The sequence below is a fragment of the Alligator mississippiensis genome, chromosome 2, assembly GCF_030867095.1.
Source record: "Alligator mississippiensis isolate rAllMis1 chromosome 2, rAllMis1, whole genome shotgun sequence".
Classification (NCBI taxonomy): Eukaryota; Metazoa; Chordata; order Crocodylia; family Alligatoridae; genus Alligator; species Alligator mississippiensis.
Genome location: NC_081825.1, coordinates 295396234 through 295422110, shown reverse-complemented (window position 1 = coordinate 295422110; position 25877 = coordinate 295396234). Strand labels below are relative to the sequence as shown.

The following is a 25877-nucleotide window of genomic DNA, read 5'->3' as shown; positions in this document are numbered from 1 at the left end:
GGAGCAGAGAAAGGCACTAGAACAAGCAGGGAAAGGAGAGCTCCTTTTAGTGAAAACTGCAAGAACCTGACTTGTTTAACTGAGTTAAAGCCTGAAAGGAGATAGGAGTCCTGTCTAAAAAAGTTCACAACAATGCATTTAACTTAAAAGACAACCTTAGGATAGACTGGCCTGGAATACGTTTAGCTGGATATTAGGAAAAAAAATGGTGTCTAACTCACAGAACAATGAGACACCAGAACAACTGCCCACTACAGTAATGGGAGCGAGGACACCCTAACTAAATTTAAGATGGAGCTTGATCAGTTTATATGGAATTAATCTGATGTGCTTGCCTGAAATTGCAGACAACTGGCCTCAATGAACCTGAGACCATCTTCCAGTCCTGTTTTGTCTCTTCCTGGGTAAATCAAAAAGGGCTTTTCTAGAATAAAGGCACTGATACAGGGAAGGGGGTACTGCCATTATAATAACTGTTAAAAACTTTCCTGTGCAGAGAAGCCATAAAGACTTGCCTACATGTGAAAATTAAACTTGAATAAAATAGGGTGTGAAAATAATGCAGATTAAATAATCCTGATTCATTCCAACTGTGGATGCACTTATTTAGGAAGAAGAGTGCTTTACTAAAACTAGCTTGGGATAAAGCACTTGTATTCCAGAATAGAATTAATATATCAACTAGAGGTGCACCAATATATCGGTCCCTTATCGGATCGTCACCGATCTAAGGAAAATCAACTATATCCACGATTGACATTTTTTTGGCTGGTGTGGCCAATAATGTGGCCGAAAAATGCCACGTGCATGCGCGCAGTCACAGTGCAGCACAGCATGCAGGTGGCCAGTAGTGCAGTCCGGCAGCATGGAGTGTAGCTGGGTCCGGCTGGTAAGTCTGTTGTGAGGGAAAGGGTCTGGAGGGGCCCAGAATGAGGCCCCCATGGTGAGGGAGGGAGTGGGGCTGGGGCTGAGGCAGGTGCTGCACAGCCACGGCAGAGCACAGGACAGAGACGCAAGCACCTCGTCTGAAGGCTGGGGGTGGGGGGCGTGGGGTGCGCAGCGGCTCCCGCCACTGCACCCAGCCCGAGAGGGCATGGGGGGTGTGGGCCCCCAGAGCTGTGCAGGGGTGAGGGTGGGCTGCCATTGCTGGCAGAGGCTGGTGCCAAGCTGCGGGCTGGAGGTGGAAGGGGGGTTAAGCCAGAGCTGTGCTCGAGGCCAGTAGCAGCGGCACTGGGAGCGGGGGCTACAGGGAGGCTACAACAAATGTTGGGGTGGCTGCAGCCTTCTCCCCCCAGTAGCTGCCTCCCAGAGCCACCACTGCCAGCCCTGAGTGCAGCCTGGCCCAACCCATCACTGCCAGGAAGAGCCCAGGGCTGCCCCTGGCTCCAGCCTGCAGCAGCAGCCCACCCTCACCCCACACACAGATCCAGGGCACATGGCCCCCGTGCCCTCCCAGGGTGTGCATAGTCATGGGAGCTGCCCCCCACAACGAACTGCTTGCAGCTCCATCCCATGCGTCACCCCAGCTGGGCAGCACACACCCCTGCCCCAGCCCCACTCCCTCCCTCAGGACAGGGGCCTCAATCTGCCCCCACCAAGCCCCTTCCCTCCCTCACCCCTTCCCCCAGAACAGACTTACCAGCCAGACCCAGCTGCTCTCCACACTGAGGGGCTGCATATTGGAATTGGATCAGTATCAGCCAATATGGCTCATTAAAAATCAGCCATCAGGATTGACCCAAAAAATCTCTACTGGTGCACCTCTAATATCAAACTCCTCCACCCAGTTACTACAGTGATGAGCAGGGATCCAGGTTTTCCCTTCACCACAGAAAAATGCAGATTTCCCCCCTGATCAGAGCAGCGGCAGGCACAGGAGGCGCAGCGGAGGGTGAGGAGGTCCCGGTGCAGCCCTGCTGTTCCCAGACATGCTGGGTCTTGCCTGTGGGTCTTGCCCGTGGGGCCCCACGGGAGGGAAGCAAGCAGGGAGCTCAAGCCCACGGCCTGCCTGCCATACAGATCTGGGGCCACGGGTCCATCTTGCCCCCTTGAGTGAAAAACACCGAGTGCCTGGATGGCACCACATCACCCCACTCCCAGCTGGCGCCTCCATGTACAGCTTCCCTTAAGGGCTGCTAGAGCCGCTTCAGTTTCACCTGCCCCCGGCTGGGCACAACGGCCACAAGTGGGGAGATAGGAGCCAGCCTGGCACTCCATGTATTTCCCCAACACCTCCCTGCTCACGGCTGGAGTGCCCGGCCAGCTCCACATCTCCCCACTCATGGCTAGAGTGCCCGGCTCAGGGCATGTGAAACCTAAGCAGCTCTAGCAGTCCTTAGCGGAAGCCACTCACAGAGGCGCTGGCCAGGCACTGCATGTATTTCCCCAACACCTCCCCGCTCCCTCAGCCCCCAGCCAGCTTCCATCCCAGCCCTGCCCTGCAACCCCACAGCCCCCTGAAAGCCCCGCTTACCAGTTCACAGGCTCCAGGAGGAAAGTGAGCCTGACCTAGGCCTTGCAACTAACTAAAAGCTGCAGGCTCCACCTTTCCCCCACCCCTCCGGGCAGGGTTGGGGCTTTCCCGCCCTTTTTGCAAACAGCTCTTGCAGACTGGTACTCAGCCAGCCTGCAGAGCTCTTTGCAAAAGGGGGAAATCCGCGTTTTCTTTGATAAAACCAGAAAAAACATGGTTTTCTCTGTTTTTCCGTGGGAAACAGAAAACCTGGATCCCTGGTGATCAGGAAGAGTGAACAAGGATTCATCAAAAGCAAGTCATGCCTGATCAACTTGATTTCCTTCTATAATTGGTGGATGGACTCTGTGGATTTCATAGACATTAGGGGCTGGAAGGGACCTCATGAGATCATCCAGTCCAGCCCCCCGCCATAGGCGGGAAGTCAGCTGGGATCAAGTGACCCCAGCAAGAAATAAATCCAGCTGTTTTTTGAAGGAATCCAGAGTAGGTGCTTGCACCACCTCTGGGGGAGTTTGTTCCAGACCCTGGACACACACACTGTAAAGAACTCCATGACACTATAGATTCCTATTTGAAATCTCTGGGTTTATCTTGTGAATCACGTATGCACACCTAACAATACTAATATTTGGTGGCACACTTAAAAGGATCTCAAGGCACCTCAAAGTGTCATGGCACTCTGGTTGAGAATCACTGTAATATACTTTCATATTAGTAAGCTACTGTCTAGATCAGCAGTTCCCAACCAAGGGTCACAACCCAAATCAGAGTCATGGGAGGCTCTCAGGAGGGCCACAAAGTGTTCAAGAAGAACACTTCCGGGTTTGCCGCCAGTGCTTCTGGGTTCACTGCCGAGTGCAGCATGGGCACGCAGGGGATCCCTCCTCCAAAAAGGTTGGCAACCACTGATCTAGATGAAAGTACTGTCAAGTGGATACATTGATGGCTAGAAAATGATATTTAAAGTTTTGCTTTTGGGAATTGACTTGTAGGTAAAGTAGATACTGCATTAGAGCAATGGTTCACAGGAATGGCAAGGGTTAACTGATTTCTAAAAGCCTGTTTGTGACAAAATTTCATTCCAGGCCCACTGTGTCTGGAACCAGCAGACACCCTGTGTAAGGCCAAAAGACAAGCAGGTATATGCAAGCTGGGAAACTGAAGATATGTACCACAAGTGTTCCCTAAAAATCCCAAACAGAGATAAGGGACTTTGCTGTGGTGGCCAGGTCACAGTGACCAGCTGCAGAGCCTCGGAGATTTCCGATTTTGGTGGAGAGACCAAATTAAGACACCAATAAATGACCAAATTAAGATGTGTGCATGTGATGGGTTTGGGAAACAAAGGAATATGCCAACAGAACAGAATGTGGACAGTATGATGACCACAGGGAGACCAATCAATGGTACCCAGAAATGAAGAGTCATCAGAAGAGGAAAAGAATACAAAAGGAGGGATTTCAGAACAGTAAAGTGCCCCTGAGGTGGAGAACTCAAGGCCACCATGGACAGACAGCCACCAACCCATCTCACCCACCCCAATGGAGGGGGGGGGGGCAAAGGGAAGAGGCCCCGGTCCTCGACCTCCAGGTTGCTGACATCTGACATTCAAGAAAGAACCACGGGGTGAAGCTTATGTGCTGGCCAGACGTACCTTCCCTCTGTGACAGCCCTAAGACTGGTAGATATAGAATGGGGGGGGGGGGGGGGGTTATTTTATTTGTCTTGCCTGCATTATTCTTATCTGCTATCACTGTGCACCAATACCATTTGGCTATTATTGAATGGAGAAGTCATGGTCAGTCTGAAACAAGGTATCTGGGTAATACATCCAGTGCCAACAATGTAACTGGTTGGATCATCAATGGTTTCACGTGTAACTGGGAGGACAAATCAAGTGGGGCTCTGCAGAGCTCTGTCCTAGTACTGTTTAATTTCTTTGTAAATGATTTGGAAAATGGAACTGAGTGCAAGCTTAGCAAATCTATAGATGACACCAAGGTAGGTGGAGATGCAGATGCTCTGGAGGGCAGGAACAAGATTCAGCAGAACCTTGATAAACTGGAAAAATGGTTCAAAATTAACTGAATGAAATTTAATAAGGACAAGCACAAAGCTTTGCATTTGAGACAAAACAACTGCATGCACAAACACAAACTGGATAACGACTGGCTAGGCTGCAATGTTACAGAAAATAACCTGGGTGTTATACTGGACTGCAAGCTGAATGAACCAACATATGCTCTTGTAGGGAAAAAAAAAAGCTTATAGCATACAGGGCTATACTAATAGGAGCATCACTTGCAAATAAAGAGAAGTGATCCTTCCACTATTCAGCACTGATGAGGCTTTACCTGGAGTACTGTGTCTGGTTTTGGATACCACACTTAAAGAAAAATGTGGACATATTAGAATGAGTCCAGCAGAGAGCAATAACAATTATTAGAAATTTGGGAAACATGTTGTAAAAGGAAATGCTAAAACAACTGGCATTAATTTAGTCTGGAGGGAAGAAGAATGAAGGAGGATTTGATGAGTCTTCAAATACCTGAAGGGTAGTTATAAGGAGGATGACGATAGACCAGTGATGTTCACCCTTTTTGCCCTGGAGGCTGGATGAGTGGTACCCAGTCCCTCCAAGGGTTGGATCTATCCAGTACGACCAATGCAGCACATAGGGCCCGATTCAGCCCCTGGGGATAGGGGCTGGCCCCAATCTAGCAGCAGTGGGTGGAGGTTAGAGGGCACGGGGAGAAAAGGAATGTGGCCTAGAAACATGGGACTTGGGAATTCAGCAGCAGGGGAGAGGTGGCAGTATTAATTGCTGCTGCTCCCCTGCTATCAAACTTCGACCTATGGGGAGCCCTGCAGGCTGGATGACATGGCACTACAGGCCAAATCAGGCGCATGGGCCGAGGGCTGAGCAAACTTGTTGCTTGTGACAAGAAGCAACAGTCCCTTCCAACCCAACTTTTTTACGATTAAAAGATGAGCCATTTGAGAACAGGACACATTTGATCTCAGTTCATCCAGGAGTAAATTTACCAGTGCTGGGGTGGGGCTTAAACTGTTTTTAGGGGTTACATAATGCATTCACAGACGGACTCACCACAGGTTAACTCATTTAAGGTTAAAAGGGAGGTATTTTGTAGCTATGAGACAAGGTATGTTTCTTCGTTCTGATTAGAACATGCTTTTCATGACAAAAAAAAAAGGAACAAAATAGCCAGGTTTTCCCGTTTAACGTTTTTATGGACATTTCTCCACGCATATTTTAAGCAAAGCTACTTCTTTAAAAAGAAAAAGAAAAGAGGATTGCTTTTGATGTCTTAAATACTTCTGAAACTCCAGAGGCCTGATTTTATGCTTCTGCATTATGTTTGTCTTACACATTTTTAAGAATGTTGCATGTACCGTTATGGGCCAAACATGTGTTCCATTTGGAACACTTCTTGGTATTGTGGTTAAAATACGTCCCATTGCCAAGAATAAAAGATAAAAGCAATCTGGGAGAAAAATGAAAGAGGGATAACTCATATTAGTGTTTGAAGAGCTTAGATATCCGTGCTATTTTATTCTTACTTCACAAATTGACTTCATAAGTAGCTCTTCCTTTTCATTTTTATGAGATACATTTTTGAGCAAACAGACAAAAATGTTTTCAATCAGATTTAACAACGTGCTTTCAAATAAGTTCTATCATTTTACCATTTTTGACAGGACTGAAACACTTTTAGGATAGATTTGCACTTTTTAGACTAACCAAAGTAGATCGATCTCTCTCTCTTTCTCCCCCTCATACTCTCTATCATACAAACTTTCATGAGCTGAATGCAGATCTACCATGCCTTTCTTGCTTCTCACAGGTTTTTGAATGATTAATGAATATTTCTGCTTCAAGTCAATGGAAGGTTGTTCAAAAAGTCAGAAATAATATTTTTCAAGCTGTTAGTAAATACTGTTCTATTCCATATTTTAAAATAAGACCAAGAATATAATATTAAGTATAAAAAAATCAAATGAAAGGAAAGGAAATATGGTTACCTGCATTACATCAGTCACATCAATGAAATTAGTTCCTGGAAATTTTATATCTTCCTCCTCATAATGTTCATGTTCTGGAGTCTGATAAACAGAATTAAAGTGTTACAGATCTTTCATTTAAAATTTAATTGTAAAAAAACCTCACACTGAGAATATGATCAAAGTCTACCTCTTTGCAAACTAATTAGATCCTAATCTCCAGTGGAAAAATGTTTTTCTCAAACAGCAGAACAAATTTCTCACACACCAGAAGCAGGAAATATATAGTTACTCTAAGTAGGTTTTAGTTAGCAACTTCTATACCATTGTGCCTCTACAGATTTTTTTACCTTAAAAATGTGCATATTAACTGCAATATAGGATGAGAGTGTATTTTATTCAACATGTCACATGGTCACCATGAGGTAGAAGCACACATGCTGAACAACAAGGAATGAATAATAAGTATTTAAAAGTTCTCTCATTCAGTTCCTACTGTTCACCCTGTGCAATGAATAAGGCATGTGATCCCAGTAACCACAAGCTTTAGTTTACAGCCCTAACATTCTTAAAACCCTACATGTATTCATGTACAGCCTTCTCACCTTCTAAATATTCCAGGAAAGCTACTGGAAAGTTACAGGAGCAAGATTATGATCTAATATATTGAAAAGCTGAAGAGGGCGATTTGGGCCAGCTAATCTGACTTCCAGCATAATGCAGGCCCTAGAACCTCACCCATTTATTAGTAATTTGCCTGTGTGCTGGTGCATAAGAACACAAGGCTGCTCCTTTCTCCCATGCCAGCCACCTCATTTCATGAATCAAAGTGCAACATGGTAGAAGTAAGGTGGCTCCACATGGCCATTACTCCTTGCCCTGTGCAATTAGACAGGGAATGGGCATAAGGATGAAGCTTTTACTCCTCTCTGAGATAATGCAGCTGCCAGCACAGATGGGAAGCAACCTAGTAGTGCTATATAGCGCAATGGCAGATTACTTCTTTGTCCTCAATACTCTCCCTTGGTTGTTACTGGGGTGGAGCCTGTTGTATCACTCCTTCCTCAGGGCTAGAGGGAAATTAATCTTCATCTTCCTAAAGACTGGTCAACAAAAAGGAGCTCAGAAATCGTAACAACCATTCAGTTCTTTTTTCTGCTCCTGAGTGAATCTAGTTTCCCTAGTAATGAAGGAGCACGGACTAAAATCATTTCCCAGTAACTGAGGAGTCATTCACTCGTATCCACTTATTGGAACTAGTTCCAACTCATACATGTTTTGAGTAATACCTGTATCTGAGTGCTGACAGGAGGGAGTGCTGCTTCTGAGTGCAGAGATGCCTCATTAAGGCTCACGCTGGCACTGGAAATACTGTCGATATCTACATTCGGCAACACCTATGAAGGCAAAACAAAAATATCCACTGAAGTCTCCTTTAGTCTGCTTCTCTTCGGCTTAAATTGTGTGTGGGAACATGAAGCCCAAACCATGCCTTAACTTTCTCCTTTCGCCTATTCTTCTACCATTAACCTCAGCACAAGGTCTCCTCCTTGTTGTACCTGACTGAGACTGGATTTTAACAGCAGACTAAAATTAAAAAGAAGAAACACTCTGCTCTCCTCCCCTCCTACGTCAACTTCTCCCAATCGCCATTTAGTTTAACAACCTGATTTTTGACAACTATGCTAGATTGTTACCTCGCTGACATGCAGTATGACTTAAGTGTCAAAAACACCTCTGGCAACTTGATAGAATATGCCTGATGAGCCAATTCATGCCAATTACTCAAGATCCTGGGGCTGACTTATAAGTCAAGTCAGATGTCTTCTATGTGCATGGCTTTTTTTTTTTTTAATATATGTAAAGCACAAACAGAATATTCATTTTATATTTTCCTAGAGCTGAAACACTACAACACAGATATAATCTATGTACTAGTACAATAAGTACAAAACTATAATGGTTGTGTTCTTTGCACTGACAAAGATTTTCAAAAAAGTTACACAAATGGATCAAAGGGAAAATGAAGTAGTAATTTAAGTCTTTAGTAAAACATCTTCACATAAAACATTTTAGACTAAACTGGACAAAAACAGTAAAAATGTGCTTAGATGGGAAAAGTAGCATATTAGCGGGGGGGGGTTAACGTCTTCAATTAATTATGCTGTTTATCTCTGAGCTTCATGATCCAAACTAGTTGTGTTTAAAACTGAGGTCAGGAGGAAGATATTCCCAGCATATTTTGGCCTTCAGTTTGATCCTTCAATGAATCCAAAATACTGAACTTGTAATAAAACATTCTTTTTCATTTCCATGACAACAAGCTTGTATCACAAACATGGGATTAGGACATCAATGGCTGATTATTCAGATGGAAAACTGTGTTAGGAAGAAAAGCATATTCAAAACAAAAGTCTTAAAGGGCAAATCATTCAGCTGAATAAATTGCTATTTATATTAAATAATCTTTTTCAAATTTGCTCCAGCATGAAAGTCTCTCTGTAAAAATATTCTGCATAGGGCATTATCTGGTCACATGGCATGTATTTATGGGTGCCTTGGTTTCCCCAACCCCAAATCATTCTTCTATTCTGGCTAAGTAATAAAAACTACGTTAAGAGCTGCCAAAATTTTAAACCATAACCATAAAGTGACTACATTTTGGATGATAATATTTTATGGTAGTGATAGCAAGAGAAAAAGCATTCACCAATTCCCAATCATTAAGTTAAAGACCGAGTGAACAATCATATCTAGCAGCATTAACGCATTAAACACTGGCTGAAACTTCCATATTCAGTAACACAGCAATTGGCTTTTTTCCCCCCGCATACCTGTACGGTGAGTTTAGGAGGATCCTTTTTTTCAGATTTCATCTCTACTACTGCTATGTTTGGTTTTTTCATTGCCTGACGCTGTAGTTTTGGAAGAGTTGGGGGAACAGAGGTAGTCACAGTGACAGGGTGAGTTTTGCTTATAATTACTCCTGCAGGCTGTGGTGAGATGCCATTAACCCGTGTTTGACCTAGGGAAAGTCAAGTAAAAACAAAATAAATATAAAATCAATTAAATAAATAAAAGTTTCTGGGTTTTTCAAGTTTTGTTGAAATCAGACTTTCAGTTTAATAGCATAATGAAGACCTATCCCACTACCACTGGTCAAAATGTAGTTTTTTTCACTTAAATTTAAGGTTTGCACAGTTTTTTTGTTCTTGTATTACCCTAAATAATATCCCTGGATATTTTCCCTACTGCACTGCAGTCATTCTACTAACTGCAGCGACACCTAGTGCTGAGAACCAAAATACCTGCAGTAATTTGAATTGCTTGATAACTCAGGTCCCCATAACTGTGCCTTTCGCTACACCAATGAGTCTCCACCTTTTTGGACACGAGGCACCTCTCCATAGCTTTTGTGAACTGAGTGGCATCTATTTTCAAACACAAATTAATATACTACAGTGCTTAATTCCTTGCAGAGGCACCCGGGGTGAGGGAAAGGCAGGGGATCTGCCAAGCAGCAACAAGCCTGAGCCTGCAATTACATGCTTATATTCTCATACCTCAGGGCACCCTTACAGGATCTTGTGACACCCCTGGGTGTCACACTATCCTGGTTGAAAATCACTGTACACAGCCTCTCCTCATTTTCCACTATATATTTAATACACAGGCCAGCTAGCCAAGATGAGCACAGGTCAGTGCATGACCTGTCCAGCTTTGATTTCAGTTCCCCCCTTCCTGTGTCTATATCTTTAGGTGTCAACACTGACCTCTCTCCATGCACAAACAACACTCAGACTGGAACTGCTTGCAAGAGGAAATCCTCTTAGTGGTGATCAATACAGAATGGTCAGGTTGGTATGACATTACTGGGATGGCTGGGTAGAAAAGATCAATTTAATCTACTTTTGTCACTGATACATACTTAGTTTTACAATGTACTCTGGTCCTCTGTTAGGAGGAACTTGCCTGACAGAATGGGTATCAGGTGCACTCAAATGAGCAGCACAAAGGCATACATAGTAGTGGTTAGGACAGGGCATGGCCAGAAGATGCATTGAGATCTCCACTGGCTCTGCTAGAGGAGCTCCTGTACAGTTGCATTAAAACTGCAAACTGACCTCCCCTAGCAGAGTCCCAAGGGAAAGGTAGCTGTGACTCTCTACCCATAAAGCAGCCATCACTGATACAGAAAAGCGCAAGGTGTAGCTCCCTGATGCAGCAAGGATTAATTAGGCCCATACAATAGATTGCAGTTTTATTTGTTCTTACCTAAAGGAATAGCCATAGGGATCAGGTGACCTTCAAGTGGACCACAAACAGTAGGTGCTTCTCTACTGGGACTGAAGAGATACTGATTTTCAGGAAATGGTGCAGAAAGCAGATGCTGTTTCTTAGGACTGGTTATTATTTTCTGCATGGAAGAGCTGGTTTGTGTTCTTGCTGATTTTACTTTAGTACCTGAAATAAAATGTCAAAAAGTCATACAACTCTCACAGCCATACAACACATGCTAAATCATGGGTTAGTATAAGCTTATGTAATGCAATATGATTCCCATGATTAGGCATAAACTTTACAAAAATAAGATATGGCCAGTCAATGGTCTACAAATAAATAAATGCATAAGTAAAGACATGCTATTTCTCTCTCTCAGTAGTGAAAGCAATGAAGATGGGGCTAAATTTACAAAACGCTGCATAACTAAAGTCTGACAAGCAGCACACAAATAAATTCAGAGATGTAAAGAATGTACATGAGGATGCCATTATAGGTTAGCACTGTGTGTGCAAGTCAGCATGTAAAAAGGAAGTCTTTAGTGACATGCCAAATTCCCAGGTAGTAATTTAGTAAGTGAAATGAAGGGCTAGGTGAATTAGTGGATTAGTTCTAGAATAAGGAGCTATTCACTGCCATGTCATAATCAGACCAGTTTAGCACTTCCTGAAAAATGTGAGTGTCAGACAGCTGTTGAGTGAGTAGAGGTACAGTATCTAAACCAACACGCACAGATTTTCCACACTAAAACGCACTCATTTCACGGCACCCTTGCCTTGAGTGGCTTTTCTTTGATCTTTAATTTGCACAGTAATCAAACAGCTACAGAAAGAGTGGGCAGAATATGACAGGCACGTATTCACGAAAGAAAAAGAGAAAAGCCAAACAAGGATTCTATTGTTCAACATCCCAAGTAGTGAGGGGAAGAGGAAAACCTCCATTTAAACCAATTAAAACAGAAGATTTTAATTCTTGAGGTTTCCCTTCCATTCAGATAACATTTAATAAAAATTCAAAAAATCTTAACAAACAGAAACTACTTTGTTTGAAATCGAAGTGTACAGAGGCATGGTTAGCTGTGTTCATCTGGAGTCAGGCAGAAGGTACAGCAGAACAGCACCTTAGAGACTAACTGGTTCAGAGAGGCATGAGCTTTCGCAGGCAACAACCTACTTCACCAGATGCTATGCCTTCTGGTTTTGACTTCCATCTGGGTAATCGCATCTAATCCCCTGCTATTGCAGGCTACTGTCACATAAGTAGGGGTCTGCTGAACTCGAGAAGGCGGATGGCTAATTTCATGAACAGATACCGGGGGCCAGCCGCCATTTTTGCAGGCTGAGCACAGGAGGGCACCCCCCCGCACACCTTCGATTGGCCGAGGGGCCCTGGCAGTACCGCCCCTCCCCACAGATTGCCACACGGTCCAAAACCTCAGGTTAATTACCCTGATTAAGCCCAGGGAAGCCATTAACCTACATGTTATTAAGCATGGACTAATGGCATTCCTGGGTTTAATCAGGGTAATTAACCCATGGTTTCAGGCCATCCCCAAGCAGCAGGCTTCATGATTTTGGTGGGCTTGCTACAAATTTACTGGCAAGCAAAATTATAGAGCCTGCCCAAATTCGTGGTTTCTGTGAAAATCATGCAATCACAAATTGGGTAGGTCCCAACATATAAGCCCTTTCAACACTGTGAACCTAGAAAACAGCAATTCTATCAAGGAGAATAATCTCATCATGTGGTCCAAAAAGGGCTAGTGAAATCTTTGCATGTCCGAATAGGAGAACAACAAATAGGAGTTATGGGGGAGAGTTGACGTCCGTACATGACATAGATAAGACCAATGCTGAAATCCACCCCTAGTAGCTGCATTTTGAAAAGGATATTGGAAAACTGCATGCAGAAAAAAGGCAAAGTGATGCAAGTGCTGCATCATGCATTATGATGAGGGAATTAAAGAGCTCAACCTATTCAGTTTATCAGAAAGAGCTTGAGGGATGACTTGATTATCATGTTTAAGTACCTCCACAAGGGAAAACACCAAATACTAACTAAAAAAGGAGAATCAAAGCTAAAAGCTGAAGCCAGGCAAATTCAATTTAGATTAAGTCTGGGAGCCATTAACCCCAGGGACAAACTGCTAATTAAGTAATGGATTCTTCATTTCCTAATACCTTCCAATCAAGACAGCGCACCTTTCTTCATGGGCTGCCCTAGCCAGGCAACTTAAGCTTTGTCAAATTCAAGTTCCTGGACCCAGCACAGAGAAAAATGGCTGCAACTTCAATGGTCTCTAATATATCCAGAGGGTCACGCTAGGTGATCTAGTGAACTCTTCTGACCTTAAACTCTTTAAATCTATGAGCAAGAGCAGAACATTGCTGTGTATCCACAGTGCAGCCAACTGAAGTAATTGCAGAAACAAGGTTTTCACAGCAAGAACAGCTAAGTACTGAACATGCTCAGCATATCATTTTCAACAGCTTTTAACCTTCCCTTTCTCTTGAAAACCAAAAATTTACTCAAACATCACAAAAAGAAAAGGATTTCTGCTGAAACATATGGCAAGTGTAAAATTTTTTCATTTGATTTTTTTTCAGTCACAATTAACCAAATGAAAAAGCTTCTAAAAACAGACAGTAAAATCTTTCCTCATTCACAAAACCCAAAATTAAAAAGGGATGGTTCTTTTTATCCCAGCTTCCAAGAAGAATTCTTGGTCTGCTATCAGACAGAAACATGTGTGCCAAAATTTTTTTAAAATAGGTCCCCCGATGGCCACATCAATCTTAACTAATAACAGACTTATTGCAACACCAATATAAAACAAGTTAAATATATATTGCCGTAAAAAAAGTGAGTCATCTTAAAGCTGCATTTGCTGGATATGCCTAGCATATGTAGTCCATGTTTCTGAACCATAAAGTTGGGATGACAGCAACCAAGTCCCGTAGATTTCTATCTTCACCTTAGCTGATAGTTTGCTGTTATTCCATGTACGTTCCTACAATAGCCTGAAATTCTTAGCTGCTTTTCCGATTCAGCCAGTTCAGTCTGAAGGTCAAGATCCCTCCTCACTGTAGAACCCAAGTAGCAAAAACTGTCAACACCACCAAGAGATTTATCCTCTAGTGACATCAGGTATTGGTTCTTCCACCCCTTGGTACATGATCACAGTCTTCTTGAGACTAATTGCCACCCCGATGCTCTTGCATGACTCAGAAAATCTGTCCAAGATTTTGCAGGGAAGATTCACTGTGGGCAACCAAGGCCACATCATCTTAACCAGAAAGTCTCTCAGAAGCAGTTCTTTCACCTTAGTTTTTGCTCCAAACCTTGCAATGCTGAACAAGTCTCCATCTAGTCTGGCTTGAAGATAAATGGCCATCGCTGCTGTTTTTAAATGCATGAAGAAGCAGGAATGAAAAGTAGATGTTAAAAAGAACAGGGGTTAAGACACACACCCCTGTTTCACCTCGTTATTGATGCCAAAGTCTTTTGATTCTTTGTTTTCATACACTAGAGTTACCTTCATACCTTGATGTAATGAGCAAATAATGTTCAGTAGTTTGGGGGGGAGAAGGGGGGATGACACAACCCAGTTTCTTCAGAACAGTAAAAAGGCCCTGTCTGTTGAGTGTATCAAAGACCTTCATCAGATCGATGAAGGATATGCGCAGTGGTATGCGTTTTTCTCTACACTTCTCTTGCAGTTGCTTGACTGAAAACATCACATCAACGGTAGTGTCCTGACCAAAAACCACATCGATTTTCAGGATAGATTCCTTCACCTAGAGACTGTAACCTAGGGAGCATGATGTGAGTGACAGTTTTTGCAACAATGTTCAACAGGGAGATACCTCCATAGCTGGCACAGTCGCTTCTGTCCCCTTTGTTTCTGTACAATTGTGCAAGCCAAGCATCTTTGAAATCTTGCGGTACTGCTTCCTCTTTCCAACAGAGAAGTATACTTTCTTGGAGCTTTAGAAGTAATTCATCATTGCCACACCTGCAGATTTCAGCAGGCAAACAGTCGTTGCCGGAAGCTTGTTCCCAGGAATCAATTTAAAGCCTTCTAGAAATCTTCTAATGTAGATTCAGCATCTAAATCCATCATAACTTCGAACTGTGGTAATTCTTCAAGCTTTTCGTGTTTGATTTCAGTCTCACTAGAGTACAGAATTCAATATTTTTCAATCCAACACTAGAGTTGGGTTTTTGTAATCAGTAATGGCATTTCTATTTAAGCCTTTTAGCAGACCTGTTTTCCTCTTGACTGGACTAATTGCTTGTTTGATACATTTGTCAGTCCACAGCCATCACCTGCATCAGCTGCTTTCTGAATATCACTGCAGTTTCAGTCAAAAAGCTTGGGCACACATCTTGGCTTCCTTTTGCATTTCTCTTCGAGCCTTCCTCAGATTTCCCCGGGTTCTGGTGTTGGGAGATTTCATATAGCTAGTTAGCACTGTCCTTTTGTTCACAACCAGTGGTAGAAGGGTTTCAGAGTGCTCTTCAAACCAATCTGCATTTTTCTTCCATGTTTTGCCAAATGTTGTTAGAGCAGCATTGTACATGTTAGTTTTTTAAGCTTTCCCAAGCCTGGGTGGCTAAATTGTTAGGTAAACCTGCTTTCACAACTTTTCCATTGAACAGTCTGCATTTTTCTAAGTCTTTAGTTTGGCTGATGTCTACCTGATGACATCTGGTAGCTTTGCTATGGTGGATCTTTTTGACAATGATTCTGATTTTGCAGCAGACGAAGGCATGGTTAGTGTCATAGTCAGCACTGTGCTAAGACCTCTTATGCAGTTCATAGTCATACCCAGGGCCAGTTACATACACACACATAATTGGATCTTACACACATGTGCACACGTGAACTGGAGCTCTGACAATTACATACACAGGTCTGTGCAGTGTGGTACATACAGTCGAGAAGGGGTACTACCAGTGTGCAATTTCACCAAGAGAAAAAAGAACCATGCCAAATACATGCAAGAAAATTACTTGTAAGATTAAGAATTTACTATTTTCCATTGTTTATGCCATGTTTGTGATTTGCAGTCTTAGAATACAGGGAATCACAACCAGCGTAAGACCTAAGTATCCAAGTCTTTATATGGTCCCACTACTGCAGCATCCCACAGAACAGCAACTCACAACCCCTCACCCCCTGTTTTATCCCCAAGCCACCTGTCTAGAAGTTATGGTTTTTCACTATTTTTCTGACAAGGCACTAAGGTACAGAGGGATCAAGGCAGCAAAGAATTCAAGTGTCTTAAAAACCAGTCAAATGCTACCATTACCTCAGTCTAAAGCTACTAAAAATGGAAAGTTTAGGACCACAATAACTCTCTAAAGAAGCTCTGGTTACAATAATTGTTCATTAAAATGTCAATATTTTTGTTTTCCGCTTCCTCTTAAAGAAAAAATAAACCTGCCTGTCTTTAATTATCCTCAGGATACAGGGAGACAAATAAACTTGCAAAGAGTTCCCCAACCACAGGAAGAAAAAAGCGAGAGAGAGAGAGAGAGAGATGTGTTATTTTATTATAGCATACAGGCTGCTGCTGTGCTAACCCAACTCAATGATTTAAAAGAGAATTGTTTTTGGTAAAGGCTAGCCAGAGTTCATACCGACTTCAGGCTTTTCAAGTGCCTATTTATCACATTCAGAGGTTCTGAAAAATTAAACATTGAGTGAATCAAGCATTTGGGGACAAAGAAAATGAAAGAACCAACAAGAATCATATTTTTAAAGCACATGGCTGGTTTATCACGTGCAAATAATACCTTTATATGTAAATGAAATTACTGAATTATGCAAGCTGCTCATAGAAAGCAGCTAACATTGTATCATATATTGTTTTTAAAACAGACATGCTGAACAAGACTGATCTTGAGTACTTATATAGTACTGATTGATTGGCCTCCCAAGAGAGACTGACCATCTCCAAGGGAATAAAGTACTGCAGAAGCATAAGAAAAATGTTCCTATTTCACACACAGCAAAAATCAGACCTACTGATTAAACATTCTTTTAAAAGAGTTCTGCTTCAGGACCAAATAAATGTTAGGAGCTACTATACATTTTTCTTCTGACAATGTGAACAGGGTGACCATTTAACACAGTATAACCTCATGAATCTGGCATGCTCAGGACCGAGCACCTGCTGGAAATTTGAAAACTTTGAATTTTTTAAACCGAAGCGGCAGCCAGTCCCGGACCAGCGGCCGCACGCAAAGCAGCAAGGCAGGGTGGTGGATGGTGGTGGTAGCCACTGCATGCAAGCTTCCCCCTCTGCTACTCCGAGACCAGCCGCCACTACTCCCCAATTTAGTGTATTTTTTCAAAGTACCAGATCTTTGACAATTCTGGATATCTGACATCCGGATTTATGAGGTTATACTGTATACCATTCCAAGAGACACCACGAAAAAAGGGAAATGTTCTTCATTTGCATAATAACATATTATGAATTACATATTATAATACATATTATGGATTTAAATGGCAAAATCTGCTCTACAAGAAGGTTTTTCAGACAAATTAGTCTCCAATCTTCTTACTTTCATTTTACTGAAGTGACAGAAGTCATGTTATTCATTTGTCCCACTAAAATGAGTATTACAACCTACAAACAATTTTTTTAAATAGTTAAATAAAACTACCATATATATATATTTTAGGAAACATAACAAATAAGCTTACTAAGGTTTGTTCTACATTGTAACTGATTTATTAAACAAAGAAAGTATCATTTGCAACGAATAAATTAAACTGACTGAAGTACATAAGGGCTAGAAACAATGTTTAAGAACTAGCACAGTGATTCTCAACCAAGATGCATGGCGCTCCAGGATACCTTGAGATAGGTTTAAGGGTGCCGTGGGGTGTGTCACAGATGTTCTCTGTTAGGTGTGAAAACGTGATTTACAAAATAAGTCCAGAGATTTCAAACAGGACTCCACAATACGAAGAACATTCTGACCTGCTGTGGGCTTTCTAATTCTTTTGCAACGGAAGACTTGTCCTAGTATTTTTGTGTAGTAAAAGAAATAAGGGAAAACTAAGAGCTGGCATTTCTTAGAGGGACCTGGAATCTAATGAGTGGTGCTTTCAATCTAACAAAGCTCAAAACCACTGAATTAGCAGGTCTCAAACTCATATTTCATTTTTATTCACAGACTGGAAGAGAAAAAAAAAACCCCAAAAACAAAAACCAGAAGCTTTCCTGGTTTATGAACCAAGTTGGTTTCTTAATTATAAATGAACAAGTCACTGAGCTTGAACTAGCCAGATAAACTGAAAAGACTCCCTGTACCTGCCCCAGTGACAGCTGTATCAAAAGCTGGTTCAGGAGTCAGACTGTTTCTAGATACCTCACCAGTGATTTCTACCACAAGACCACAAACATACTGTTAAATAACAACATTTTTATTTAAATAATTTTAATAAACAATATGTTTGTGCCTGAACATAGGCTGTCAACTTCCCATTTTATTTTACATAAATACTTTACTTTTAAAAATAAGGCTCATTTAAAAAAAAAAGAAAAGTCATTACTGATTTTATGTGCCCTGCATTAAATAAGCTTGAGTGCCCCAGCAGTGCGTGGGTGCTCGAATCTTCTATCTGCAGTTCCAAAAGGCAAACCTGGCAAAAGTGACAAAGTAGACACACCTTTTTTGTAATTTAAGCATTTACATGAAGGGATCACTCACCTCTTACACATTCTAGCACTTTTGGTCTTTGAGGTTTAGATTTAGGAGATGGAGAATTGAATCTGAGATACGGTGCTTTTTTAAGTGTGCTGCGGTGACCCTGGTAAATGGGTTTCCCATAAACCTGAGACAGATACTCTTCATTTGGTACCACTACATTCACATGTCCCTGAAAAAAGAAAATGCATTTTATAAACCAGTCATTATGAAGGCCTAAACCTGTAAAATTACTGTTGTACCTACCCACCTGTTCTAGTTTTGTGACATTCTATAGAGAAGTAAGTAATTCTGGGCGATTTACACGTGCTCCGGGTTGGTTGGGGGGCGGGGGGGGGGGCAGGGGTTGCACTTTTAACTAGATCAGCTCCTAGAGCCAATCTAATTAAAGTGCCCACAGCATCACATGTATTCAGCATCCCACACTTCAAAATGGCAGTGGGGACACTTTAACTAAAGCTTGTTTGAGGAGCTTTAATTCAAGCACTCCCACTGCCATTTTGAAGCATGGGGATGCTGAATATGTGATTCAGAGGTTGCTTGAGTGTGCAAATTAGCACTATCCAGCAGACTCAATAGAGTCTGCTCCAATGCCTGCTAAATAGCACGTGTCGGAGCAGACATTCAGCACATACAAATGTCCCCTGTAGTTCTTTCAAAACAATTTCACTTCATGTCGTGACACATCCACATCCTAGAAGTGTCATGTATTAACAGTCAACGTACATAATTATTTTTGTATCAGTTATTACCCATTTGTTAACCAACTCTAACTTGTGTTACTAAATATAAATATCTATTTATCTAAATCTATACAGCTAGACAGATATTTAGCAGAGCGCTCAACAAGACTTTCCTTACAAGGGAAACTCAAGGGAAGGAGCTATTTTTTTTACATGCATGTCTGACAATTTATACTGAAGTAATGCACATATCCCTTTAAGCAAAGCCATGTGGCTTTATTGCATATTGTCAAATATTAAACATATATATAGCATGAGCTCTGCTCCCAAACTAAAGGAGAAGTAGTTGTCTTACAAGCAACCATTTTATTTTCTGTAAAAGAGTAGGACGCACTGATAGTTCTGATCTGATTTTCTATTGAAAACTGACGTATAGTTATTACCAGAACAGCAGGCAAATTACTTAGGATCTCACCTCTACCCTTTCTTCTTTATTCTGCAGACTCTCAGAAGAAGATTCAAGTCTTGAGCTCTGCCTTATAAAGTTCTCCCCCATCTGTTTGTGAACAGGCTTGGCTGCAGATAGAGACTTCTTTGTTAAGAATCCTTGGGCTTTTTGATTTTTTGTTTTAATTTCTTTCTTGGTTTTCATATCCCTGATGTTCTGAGTTCTCTTGATCCATGGAGTCTTTTGATCTTTTTGATCATATTTCGTTTGTTCATAATCATTTCTTTCCATTTCAGCCTGATGATAAAACATAAACATTGTAAAAGGAGACTTTATCTTCAAGCCGATCAGGAGAGGCTATGGACAACTTTGAAGTTCTGACAATTGATCTGTGTTTCAGGGTAAGCAGTAACTGTGACTCAGTGATCTTCATTAAGCAAAGCTAGTTTCAAAATGTGTGTGAACATTTTGTTAGGTCAAGATATAAATCAGCATAATACACAGTGCCCCAGTGTTTTCACCTTGAAAGTGAGCAGTATTTCTAAAAGGTCACATAAAAATATGATCGTGTGAGAAACAAACGCAAACGTTTTGTTTGAGCTATACCTGAATTTCCATGCTGATTGTTTTAATCCACTCATCTACTGTCTTTCTAATACGAATCTCTTCTAATACATCTCTGAAACACAAAGAAGAAAGTGCTATTTTTAGGTCACAAAATCCTCAAACAGGAAATATTTACTTCCTAGCCAAGTACTGACTTTTCCTGAGGGGTGTTTAAAACAAACAACCAACCAACCAAGGAAAAATAAGACTTATTTCTTACTTTCTGAGACCACAAATGTGCTGAAAGTGAATATGCTACTTTCCCACTCCTGGGCTCTGCTCTCAGTATGTCGCTTGTGGAAGCTCCCCTGTTTCTGTGCACTACGACTATTCTAATCTCTCCCAAGTAGGTGGCAGGACATGAGATAAGATGGCATAATGGAGAAAAGGTGAAGGGTACAGGAGAATATAATACACGTCTAACTTTGCGGAAAAAATGAGTAGATGAATATTAGTATTTTAGCGAGAGATCATTCTTTTCTCTGAAACGGAATCCCCATTCCTGAAAAAGAACTTTACAAAAGGAAACCAATTGTAGGTTTTGTAAGAATACGTAGGTGAAAGACAGCACCAGTAATACAACAGAAACCACCACCCAAGTATATTTTGGATATATCATTTAATTAAGCAAGCAGTAAGTTAACTGAAACTAGAGTGGTCCAAAAAAAAAAAAAAAGAAAGGGAAAAAAAAAAACCCAGATGAGAAAAACTGGGTGCTGTCAACAAGGAAACCAGTTCTGTAATAATAATGGTTAAAGTCAGGATTCATGTCAAAAGCATGAATCAAAGAATAATGCACTGGGAAAATGCAGGATTATTCCATAAAGCTGCTCTGCACATCGAACAAACACAATTCATCCCACTTTTGCCCTCGTCATATCTGAGGAGAGGATGACTACCATTTCAAGCACATAACTGAGTGCATGTGTCCACACAGGCCCTTGTAGCTGCAAGCCTGCTAAGGAGTAGCAATCGGAAAGGCAAGCAAACATTTAGAGCAGGATGGCCTGGGAAACGGATTGACAACACTTTAATAGTGCAAAATTAAACAAAAAGATCAAGGGACAGAAAGTAAGGCTTTTGATCTGCTCTAGATCTGAAGCTCATGCTGCAAAAAGATCAGAGTTTCTAAACTACCTCCAAAAACACAAGGAAAGAAAAAAATAAAGGGTTTGAAGGCCTGGTCTGAGATCCCGTGAGGGCAAGGGGTGCTACCACTCAGAAAGAACAACAATTACCAACCTTCATTTCAACCCTCTAGGATTCTCCACCATTTTTAAACCTCCCTTGATTGGGATGATTTAACTTGACGGGAAAAAATAATTTTAAGAAATTCTGGAAGGAAGAATGGAAACTCAGAACTTGTGCTATCCTGTCCATGTAAGGCACAATAAATCCTGCTGCTGATGGAAAACTTAACTTCAACTAGACTGGCAAAAAAACCCAAAAAACCCAACCTCTAAAATGTCATCCTTTTTCATGCTTGACAGGACAAGAGCAAAAACACAAATGACAACCTGACCTTAAATGCTGAGAAATGAAAATCAAGTAGCAAATTGCCAGGAAGACTGGAACTATGACTCAGAGAAGAGATGTGCATATACGCGAGAGAGGTGGACAGAGAGGTTAACAGAACAAAGATCTTTCAGTGCTGACTGAGCAAAAACAAGCTTAAGAGCTAAAACAACGATCCCATCAACTCTACGGATATTAGCCTTAAGAAGAATCCTCTCAATGCAGACAGACATTTCTCCCAACCTTAACCTAAAGCTGTTCATATTAAGTCATATGTTGAATTGTTTTGGTAGCAGAACTACATTGCTTTATGTGAAGTCTGGATTTGTTTTGTTTTTTTATTAATTCTAGCACTGAAACCAGATCAAGAAGTCAAAAAAGTGATGTAAACCCTACTGACAAATAATTCATACATGAGGTCTGGGGGGGAAAAAAAAAACACACTGAAAGTTCAAGGAAAGTCACCTCTCAATTACTGGAAACTGGCATTAATAGGCTCCACAGGAAATCTCAAGAATTGTTGAACACAAAGTTAAGAAAACTGACACAGAAGCATGTGAAGGTGGGTTTCGACAGTAGTGTGGAAAATTAAGCAATATGATCCTACCGGTTTACAGTCAAGGCATTGATAAAGGTGTACATGGCATCTCCGTCTTTTGCACGAATAATGGCTTCCAGATTTTCTTCAAGCATCTTTTTATTGTTTTGCACTCCTCTCAAAATCTTTTCAGCATCCTTCAACACAGATTTTGGAGCTTTAACTTTCTCAAGAATGGATGGCTTGGAGAGCTGATGCTGGTCAGGAAGACCAGGAGTGATCGTGGGGTTATTAGGCTAAAATTAAAGCAAACGTATTTAAACATTACATCGTTTTTCTACATTATGTAATTTAATCGATTTTACTGATAATCATCATCAATTCCAAGGCTCAACCTAGTAGTATTACAAGCACTTTTAGCTACCATTGCCTTCAGCGTAAATGAGGAGTGGTCCGTCTTATAAAACTAAATCCAACAGTTAAAGAAATGGAAGGAAATTTGAAATTCTCACAAATGGTTTTTTTCCTATAATACAACATACCCAGCATGAGAAGCAATGATAATAACATACAATTTAGAATATAAATATCAGATATCACATGTAAATCACACTCAAGTATCATTAATTATGAAAAACAAGGAACACATTTTTCTTCCAGACACACGCATGTAACTCCTACTGGTATCAATCTGCTCCCAAAAATAAGTTTGGGACACATGACTCAAGAGCAACAGATTCTACTGCCACTTCTGCTGAGGTTTACTATGTATAGAAATAAAGAAATACTAAAAGCTACTAAAACTAAAAACTTGATTAAAACTTGTAACAAGTCAAAAATTAAATTAAACTGCTAACTATTAACAGAAAGGCCATGAACAGACAAGAATAAAAGATCAAAATAACTATGGGTTTCAAATTCCCATTTCATGAATCTGTAATTCCATGCACCAGTACAGGCTGGAAGCTGACCGGCTGGGCAGCAGCTCTGCAGAAAAGGCTCTGGGGGTGATAGTGGACAATAAGCTGGATATGAGCCAGAAGCGTGCCCTTGGTGCCAGGAAGGCTAACGGCATCCTGGGCTGCATTGGTAGGTGTGTTGCCAGCGGATTGAGGGAAGCAATTATTCCTCTCTGTTCAGCACTGGTGAGGCCACACTGCAGTACTATGTTCAGTTTTGGGGCCCTCGCTACAGAAAGGATGTGGACACATTGGAGAGAGTCCAACAGAGTGCAACAAAAATGGTGAAGGGGCTGGGGCACATGACTTACAAGGAAAGACTGGGGGAACTGGTCTTATTTAGTCTAGAGAAGAGAAGACTGAGAGGAGGACTTAATAGCAGTCTACTACTCCCTGAAGGGGGGTTCAAAAGAAGATGAAGCTGGACTGTTCTCAGTGGTGGCAGATACAGAACAAAGAACAACTGTCTCAAGTTGCAGCAAGGGAAATTTAGGTTAGCTATTAGGAAGAATTCTCCCACTAGGAGGGTAGTAAAACACTGGAACAGGTCACCCAGAAAGGTGGTGAAAACTCCATCCTTGGAGGTTTTCAAAACCCGGCTACACAAAGCCTTGGCTGGGATGATTTAGTTGGGGCTGGTCCTGATTTGAGCAGGGGGTTGGACTAGATGTGACCTCCTGAGGTCCCTTCCAAACCTAACTTTTTATGATTCTATGAATACCATAAGTACTAAAAAATATATTACCTAGGTTACAAGAAAAGAAGGGAGAAAGCGATATATAGCACTCTTCCAGACTTGCTGGGCACATCTATACGTGCTATCAATGCACTGTAAGCTTTCCCTGGGAGTACTTCTACATGCTTATCCACTGGGAGCAGAGGTTGGACACATCCCCTGCCCCGGGCAGCTGTCAGCTGCCCAGCCCCTGCTCCAAGATCACTTAATCAGGAGCTTAAGCCTGTGGAAGCCATTAACTGACACATTACTATTAGCAAACAACAATGTGGAGCCATCTGGCAATCTGCAGGGAAGGGTGGGACTTCCAGGGCCTTTCAGTCAGAGGTGTGGGGGGCCCACCGCGCTCAGCCCGTGAAAATGGCTGCCCGAGTCCTGGTCTCTCTGTGAAATCTGCTGGCAGCCACCTCGATTTCAGCAGACCCCTAATTATAACACATTTATAGTTTTCCATGTATAGAAGCTAATCAGTGGACAGCTGCCTTAATATTTGCCCTGTCCCGTCTTCCCCAACACATTATAGTGATGGGGAAAGCAGCTGCAGGGGACACGGGGCCACCCCTTGGTCCCAGTCCCCTGCCCCTGGCTGCCCCCCGCCATACCTGTGCCTGCTCTCCAGCCACCTGCCTTCCCTGCCCCCTTGCTGCCTCCACCCCCACTCTTACTTCCCCCACACCTATGCCCGTCCCCTGCCACCTGTTCCACCACGCCTGCCCTTTTCCCTGCTTACCTTCTGCTGCAGCTCTACTCTGGCCCTGGGGCAGTCAGCAGGAGCAATGGCTCCAGCCAGCCCCTGCCCAGTCAGGGAGAAACAGAAGTAGCTTCCAGCCAGGCCAGGTCAGAGCTGGAGACCCAAGATGGAGCAGAAGGTAAGGAGGAGAGGCAGCAGCTGTGGAAGGGGCAGGCTGTATCGTCTCCCTGATGCTCCCCACAAGCAGGAGGAGGTGCATTTCCCCTTACACCCCCCTCATCTCCCCTGCACTCCCTCAACTGTAAGCCCCACCTCTGACAAGTGAGCCAAATCACCCCTGAGCCTGGAGCCAAAGCCAGCGCTGAGATGCCACCTGCCCTGGGCTGGTATTTGAATTCAAGTGGAGACCTCCCGCAGGCTGATTTGGGGGGAGGAAACCTTGTCTTAGATTCATGTAAATATAGTAAGCAAAACAGTTCTCAACCTTTTTGGACTTGAGGCACCCCTCCATAACTTTTGTGAACTGAGTGGTACCCAATTTCAAAAATTAATTTATACATTACAGCACTTACCTCCTTGTGGAGGGGCTGAACAATACCTGTTGGGTTCAGGCAAGGACAAGCTTGAGCCTGCATTTACTTAGCTTATCAGCTTATCTCCTCACAACTCATAGCGCCCTTCAAAGGATCCAGCAGAAACTCATCATGTCCTGGCTGAGACTCATTGGTTTAAACCAACAGTTTTGAAACAATTTTAAAAAACAACTATACCTTAACAAAGTCATTCATGCTTGACTTCCAGGTCTTTGCTTCCTGAACAAGACAGAAAAAAAGGCACAGAGATTAATATATTTTGATCTAAAAATTCTAAAGAGAATACGGTATGACTAAACATCCCTCCATCCTTCCTTTGGGCAAGAAGAGTGTCCTCAAGCTCCATCTCCTGCATCTCACCTCAGCTTAGCAAAAACAATTTAGTTTCAACTCTACTTCATTTGAAGTTAAAGTGAACAATACAGCTAACTCATCTCAGCACAGGATTACACAGTACAGGATTACGCACGTACAGCCCATGCACACCCCTGAGCAGCAGCAGCTCCCCTTCCTCTTTTAAACCAGATATAACATACATTTGTTCATCTGCTCTCTGTCCTTTTGGCACATCCCACTATGTAAATGTGACTTACTTCA

The 25877-nt window shown here is 42.2% G+C and overlaps 1 protein-coding gene across 8 annotated transcripts in view; it reads right to left on the bottom strand.

Moving 5' to 3' along the window:
- Positions 1 to 25877, bottom strand: part of KIAA0586 (KIAA0586 ortholog) — a 108265-nt gene that overhangs the window by 61064 nt on the left and 21324 nt on the right. For all 8 annotated transcript variants that reach the window (XR_002087876.2, XR_002087875.2, XM_019480000.2 and 5 more), the window contains 9 exons: positions 25458 to 25499; positions 22371 to 22597; positions 20249 to 20321; positions 19670 to 19939; positions 18515 to 18683; positions 10775 to 10963; positions 9334 to 9524; positions 7789 to 7896; positions 6521 to 6601 (listed from right to left, as the gene is read on the bottom strand). Coding sequence is in view for 6 of the 8 variants with exons in the window: in XM_019480000.2 (XP_019335545.1) it covers positions 6521 to 6601; positions 7789 to 7896; positions 9334 to 9524; positions 10775 to 10963; positions 18515 to 18683; positions 19670 to 19939; positions 20249 to 20321; positions 22371 to 22597; positions 25458 to 25499 (1350 nt within the window). In the remaining 2 variants the exon portion in view is untranslated. The remainder of the gene's footprint in view (positions 1 to 6520; positions 6602 to 7788; positions 7897 to 9333; positions 9525 to 10774; positions 10964 to 18514; positions 18684 to 19669; positions 19940 to 20248; positions 20322 to 22370; positions 22598 to 25457; positions 25500 to 25877) is intronic.